The 7,500-nt window shown below is 39.0% G+C and overlaps 1 protein-coding gene across 1 annotated transcript in view; it reads left to right on the top strand.

Annotated features, from left to right (window-relative positions):
• LOC125036413 (QRFP-like peptide receptor) overlaps positions 1-7,500 on the top strand; it is a 175,667-nt gene that overhangs the window by 165,754 nt on the left and 2,413 nt on the right. Inside the window, exons 9-10 of the mRNA XM_047629007.1 lie at positions 4,846-4,896; positions 6,419-6,521. Of these exons, the coding sequence (XP_047484963.1) occupies positions 4,846-4,896; positions 6,419-6,521 (154 nt within the window). The remainder of the gene's footprint in view (positions 1-4,845; positions 4,897-6,418; positions 6,522-7,500) is intronic.

Raw genomic sequence — 7,500 nt, 5'->3', positions numbered from 1 at the left:
CACTTGGGTCTGTTCAAGAAAACTCTCAAAGAAAAAGAGGCCCCAGACCTCCCATGCACCGAGGTGGATCAATGACCCAATTCTGGCAAAGGAATATATACGGGTTCAGGAGCTTGCTAATTGCTATAAAGATAATAAGACGACATATAATCTTCTGCAGTTTATGAAAGCCACCAAGGAATTCAGAGATTTAAAAACTCAGATTCGTAGTATATACTGGGAACAATTTCTGCAAAGTATCAATAGTCAAACTTCTATAGCTGACGTATGGAGAAAAATTAATAGACTGACAGGTAAAGCCCTCACAACACCGCAGTTCCACAGTCCACAGGAACAGGCTAATATGCTGCTAGAGCAGTGGGCAGGAAATTCTCAAGTACACTCACTTCCACAAGGGATAAAAAATCAGCTCAACAAGTCGAAAATAGATAGAAATTTCAATATAGCAATAGCATGTGCTGCTATTGACCCCTCCGACTTTGTCGAAATAACCGAGTGGGAACTGAGCAATGCCCTTCTGAAAGGTAAGGCAACCGCCCCTGGCGAGGACGGCATTACTTACAGCGTCCTTCGTCACATTGCTCAGGTACCAGGCAACCCACTTTTACATCTGTATAGACTCAGCCTATCACAAGGAATCCTCCCAAGCTCCTGGACTAAAAGCTTAATCATTCCTATACCCAAACCCAATACTGATAAATACAGACCCATTTCCTTGACCTCCTGTCTGTGCAAAGTACTTGAGAGAATAATTCTGAACAGGCTCATGTATCGCATAAATGCTAAGTTATCCTCCAGACTGTATGGATTTCTCCCAGGGCGTAGCAGTCAGCACTGTTTTGCAGAGTACTTAACAAACTCAAACCCAGGCATGCAAACCGTATTTCTTGATCTTCAATCTGCTTTTGATATTGCAAACAGGGAAATTATCCTTGAGCAACTAGCTAGCTTTGGTATTCAGGGAAAACTGTTAACATGGATTCAAATGTATCTGTCGAATCGATCGGCTCAGGTTCTCTTCAGGGGCATTAAAAGTACTCATACAAAAGTATTTGAACTCGGCACACCTCAGGGAGGCGTACTTAGTCCCATGCTATTTAATATCCTAATGCATATATTACTGGGCGATATACCACTTGCAGGCAATGACTCCATTATTTGCTATGCCGATGACATTTGTATTAAATCCTCATCCGAGGAGAGAATGCAAGAGATTCTAGATATACTTTCTGCAAGGGCTACTGAGTGTGGCTTGATAATTTCATCTGAAAAAACAAAGGCACTTAACCCACAGACAATCCCTCTGCCAAGGTTTCATATAGATGACGTTGAGCTAGATCTCTGCCATCAATACAAATACCTTCGGGTGATTGTTAATGATTCAGAGTTCATTAGAAACCTGAAGAAAAGGCTGTGGGAGCGACTGAAGCCACTTAAGACACTTGTCGGCAAAGACCATGGTATTAATGTCAATATTGCGAGAATCTTTTACTTGTCATACATAAGGTCGGTCATAGATTACCATGCGTTGCACCTAGTATCGTTCAAGGAATCAGAGTTGACTAGTCTAGAAAGTGTCCAAAATGAAGCCATGAGGATCATTCTTGGTGCCCCTAGAACAACAAGGATTGTGAATATGAGAACAGAACTTAATTTGCCTTCTGTTTATGAAAGAATATTATACATAAATACCACATTTAGTGTCAAATCAATTAGAGAACCCCTCCATTGTACAGAGTTCCAAAGACAACTAAAACACAGAATAGAAGAGCTAACTTTGAATAACAACACCGATTCATACTCAAATTCATGGTTACAAGTGACGTGTAAACACTTAGCTCAGCTGAACATTCCCATAACTAAGACCCTACATGGACGTTCTGTACCACCGTGGAAAATGTCGCAGCAAATTACAGTGAAATGTGATACACGCTGACCGTAGTTTTTATTTTGTATTACCATTATATCATACATATTATATCAAATAATTCTGCTTCTGTTTCGTCCGTCCATCCGCTCGCACGTTACGCAAGAGATAATATTCCATGTGAATGATGACTCCAAGTCTTTTCATTTTGATGTAAGTTAAGCATCTTATACCTGGAATCATACTCTATCAATTCAATGCATCTCATATTATGAATCTATAAGCATCCTATTCTAATTCTGTTATTGATATTATTGTCATTATTATTGTTATTGTTACTTTTATGATCAATATGATTCTTATTATATTTTTTTTTTTTCTTCGAGGCATGTACACTGCACACAAGTAGTTAGACAGTCAGTTTAAGCACGTTTATCATTTACACTATCCTATGGGGAGGGTAAGAGGGATGGTAGGAGGGGAAGGGGAAAGAAAGGGGGAGGAGAGAAAAGAAAGGAAAGGGGATTTAAAGAAGGAAATAAGTGCACCTCTTCCTTCTAGCTTTTTATTTACATTTATTATGATTATTATTAATTACTATCTTTTAGGGGAATTTTCATAGAGACCACTCATTTTATTATCATATTATCTTTTAGAACAACACATTTACAGAATAATTCACTAGAATCAATTCAGTCCAATATGAAATACATTCCAGGGAAGACAGTGATATATCATGCAAATCTCTAAAGCAGATATTATTGGAAATCGAACAGGGTAGAATTACGTGATTTCTCATTTGTAAGCTCGAGGTTTACGGGCGTTACATCCACAAGCATGCTGGGCGGAAGTCATGGCACATGTGAATCAGTACTATTGTATAAGATGTGCAATATGTTAATACGCGATATGTGTGGTTACAGTGAGTAATGAGTACACAGGTGTCGAAATACTAATAGTATATGAAATAGGTTTACATAAGGGTAACGTGTGATTATATATGTGTACTTAGCATAAGGAGATAACATTAAGGCTTGGGATATAAACAATAAATAGTGTAAAGCAGGGAGTCATCATCAACACATCTTATCTGTAGGGCAGTGTCATTTGCTTCCTTGAGATCTCGGTCGGAGCAGTAAGGACCCTTGTTTGGATTTCTCCTCATGGACACTCCGGACTAGTAGGGTGTCATGTTAGAGCCTTACAGTGTGTGGAAACTGTTGAGCGTAAATATTTTGTCGTTGTTGTCGCTATTGTCCTTACCTTCGCTGATGCAGATGTTGCATTTGTCATTGCTTTGTCATTCAATGCTTTTTTTTAAATTTCTGCTGTCATTTCCACTCCCATATATATCTGTTGTTATTACAAAGCTTTTAGTAAAAAAAAAAAATTGTTGTTCATGTTTTTGTTTTTGTTTCTCGTATTCATTGTGTAACTTTAACACGGTATTATATTCGTCAGGGTCGTTGCCAAGATCATATAGCTGTATTTCATTGCACATAAATACATAAATATATCTATTGGTTACCACGATGAAGGATGCAGAATGCATTGATATCATTGCAAATGGTTTGGTGCATCGGGCATCGAATTACTATATAAACATAGGTATCCTTACAATCCACCAAAATGACATTTTAAAAACATATTCAAAGGAGTTATTGAGTTATAAACATTAACTAAGAAAAAAAAGTGTAATTAGAAAGATTAAACACTGATTTGCATAATGATGAATTCTACAAGAATACACAAAATAAAGTTCACATATACAAATGCATATACACATAAAAAAAAAAAACATCGGATAATTAAAAGTGAACAGTGAACAAAAAAAAATGGATAAGAAATGAGAAGTAAAAAATATAACAATTATGGATAAAATATAAGCTTCGAATCTGCTACAACCGTTGTAACGAATTACATTTGATAAAAAAGATACATGAACCGCCAAAGACATTTACAAATTATGCTGTACACTGACGTATCCATCAACCTAACGGTAAAACTGTCCAAATCGTGAAGCAATTCAATTCCTTTCCGATGGTTCCACATACGCCCTAATACTCCACATACTCCTCCACCAACCAACCTCCACCGCTAGCGAGTGAACCAAAAACGAATGAACAACAATCCATCTTGTTTTAACTGGAGATCATTCAATCTACCAGACAGATAAAGTTTATTTTTGTATTGTTTCTCCTTGCAAAATCCGTTAAGATTCGCAGGGTTGTCACATACTCTACACAGCCTTACTAACTCTGCGCTGCTCCCGGTTCACAACACGGCGTGAACCCCCTTTTCCTTCTGGAGATATAGAGGGTATAGTTCGGTAGTATTGTTTAATTGCAAGCGAGATGATTATTTGCCTCTTACCTATTCCAGCGTTTGAACAATATGTAGGGAGTAGTTCTCGCCATTCCCGGTGTGTAGAAAACCCATCTTGGTTTCCAATAGCAACACACGCATACATTGATAAACATAAGCACACAAACACTCACGAGTGTGTGTGTGAGTGTGTGTGTGTGTGTGTATGTATGTTCATACATACACACACACATGTACATACCTATATAGAAAAACCCACAATGTAAAACTAGTTTTACATTGTGGATTTTTCTACCATAGTATCAACACGGTAGAGCGTTTTCTCCATTCATATATATATATATATATATATATATATATATATATGTATATATAAATATATGTATATATATATATATATATATATATATATATATGTTTGTGTATATATATGTATATATATAAGAATATATATATATATTTATATATATATATATATATATGTATATATATATGTATGTGTGTGTGTGTGTGTGTGTGTGTGTGTGTGTGTGTGTGTGTGTGTGTGTGTGTGTGTGTGTGTGTGTGTGTGTGTCTGTGTGTGTACATGTATACACATTCATATATATATATATACATATACGCATACATACATGATATATAAATGCTTACAGCCTCCACGGGCAGATGGACCATCAGCCAAGACCGAACCGAAAGCTCAGAAGGTAGGTCTTAGAAGGCATGCACACCATGGTATTGTTAAAAACATATGACTTACATTACTAACCCTTTCTGTCAGTGTCTTTTATATGCGTTGATGGTGCATGAAGGGACATTATGCTCTTGAACGTCATATGGTGTAAGTGAAACGTCTGGTGTATTCCTACAAGAAGTGTAAGGGAAATACTGTGCTAATGTGTACTAACAAAGCATGGGAAATGGTAAATATATGCAAATGTTTTGGAAATGATGAAATAATATTTGGTTTAATTTAATTTCTTTCCTACCTTTTTTTATTAACCATTTCGTAAAGATTTATGTCATGGACATGTGTCTGAATAACATTATCCATATGTATATATAATACTACACAAGGAAATCTGATTCTCTGAAATATGTTTTTTTTTTTTTTCTTTTTTCAAGAAATGACAATTCTTTCACATCTTTCTTTTCTTTTTTCTACCATAGTTGCATCTCTTTCTGTATGTATATACACATATGATTATATATATATATATATATATATATATATATATATATATATATATATGTGTGTGTGTGTGTGTGTGTGTGTATGTGTGTGTGTGTGTGTGTGTGTGTGTGTGTGTGTGTGTGTGTGTGTGTGTGTGTGTGTGTGTGTGTGTGTGTGTGTGTGTGTGTGTGTGTGTGTGTGTGTGTGTGTGTGTGCATGTGAGTGTGCGTGTTTGCAAGAGAGCGATACCGAGAGAGAGAGAGAGAGAGAGAGAGAGAGAGAGAGAGAGAGAGAGAGAGAGAGAGAGAGAGAGAGAGAGAGAGAGAGAGAGAGAGGGAGCGGAGAGAGAGAAAGAAAGCGGCGAGAGAGAGAGAGAGAGAGAGAGAGAGAGAGAGAGAGAGAGAGAGAGAGAGCGAGAGAGAGAGAGAGAGAGAGAGAGAGAGAGAGAGAGAGAGAGAGAGAGAGAGAGAGAGAGAGAGAGAGAGAGAGAGAGAGAGGAGACACAAAGAGAAAGGGAGCGGAGAGAGAGAGAGAGAGAGAGAGAGAGAGAGAGAGAGAGAGAGAGAGAGAGAGAGAGAGAGAGAGAGAGAGAGAGAGAGGAGACATAAAGAGAAAGGGAGCGGAGAGAAAGCGAGAGAGAGAGAGAGAGAGAGAGAGAGAGAGAGAGAGAGAGAGAGAGAGAGAGAGAGAGAGAGAGAGAGAGAGAGAGAGAGAGGAGACACAAAGAGAAAGGGAGCGGAGAGAAAGAGAGAGAGAGAGAGAGAGAGAGAGAGAGAGAGAGAGAGAGAGAGAGAGAGAGAGAGAGAGAGAGAGAGAGAGAGAGAGAGAGAGAGGAAACACAAAGAGAAAGGGAGCGGAGAGAAAGCGAGAGAGAGAGAGAGAGAGAGAGAGAGAGAGAGAGAGAAAAATCGAGAAAGAAATACACTCCTATCGTTTCTTCCCGCCTGTCCCTTCCATAAAAGCTGCCTCAGCATCAAAAGGTTCTTCATCCTACGTCGCACATCTTGCTCGCGTCTCCGTTATCACATTAATAATTCTTTCTCCTCCGCCGGCAGGACACTGGAAAGGTATGACTGCTGGCACCCGGGAAACCACCGTCGCTTGCTCGGGCCCGGAGCCTGCTGTACTGCTGGAGTTTAGTTCTCTGAGAAGAAGCAGGTGAGTTTCCTTTTTTTTTTTTTTCCTTTTAATTTTTGTAATTGTCATGCTTTCTCCTTCTCATGATCATCCTCATCATCATCCTCCTCACCTTCCTCTTTCGCTTCCTTCTCTTCTTCCTCCTCGTCTTCCTCCTCCTCCTCCTCCTCCCCCTCGTCCTCCTCCTCCTCCTCCTCCTCCTCCTCCTCCTCCTCCCCTTCCTCCTCCTCCTCCCCTTCCTCTTTCGCCTCATTCTCTTCCTCATCCCCCTGCCTCTTCTCTTCCTCCTATTCTCCCTTTTTCTCCTCCTCCTCCTCCTGCTCTTCCTCCTCCTCTTCCTCTTTCTTCTCCTCCTCCTCCTCCACCTCTTCCTCCTCCTCCTACCCTTCCTCTTCCTCTTCTTCCCCCTACTCGTCCTCGTCCTCCTCCTCCTCCTCTTGCTCCTCCTCTTGCTCTTCTCTCTCCTCCTCCTCCTCTTTTTCCTCCTCCACTTCCTCCTCCTCCTCCTCTATATTTTCTTCTTCTGCTTCTCTCTCTTCCTTTTACTCTTCGTCTTCTACTTCTTCTTCGCCCCTTTTCTCTTCTCCCATTCTATTCTTTCATTTCTATTTATGTTTCTTGTTTTCCTCAGCGTAGAAATTCAATATCTGCAACGCGTCAATAACGTCAGAGCAAATTGAGAAGATATTGCCTTGAAAAAGACAAAACAATTTGCTGCAATGACACACTTTATGGGTTCATCATGAGCTCTATTACATCATATATCAAAGTTCATAAATAACAAACTTCTCATGCTGAAATGTTTTGTATGTCGTAATGGTTGATTCCGTAGTGTCAGAGCTATGTTTTCTTAAATCGAATATGAGGTATTTACTCATCTTTCACCAACTACTCTCGGTAAATTTAGTTTTTTTTTATTGTTGTTTTTTTTATACTTCCGACTTGTCATCACTAACTGAAAAAAAAAGGAAGTCTTGCTCCAAAAACTTCCAAACACGAT

This window comes from Penaeus chinensis, chromosome 21 (genome assembly GCF_019202785.1).
Source record: "Penaeus chinensis breed Huanghai No. 1 chromosome 21, ASM1920278v2, whole genome shotgun sequence".
NCBI lineage: Eukaryota > Metazoa > Arthropoda > Malacostraca > Decapoda > Penaeidae > Penaeus > Penaeus chinensis.
Note: the sequence above shows the minus strand (reverse complement) of the source record. Positions and strands in the feature narration are given on the sequence as shown.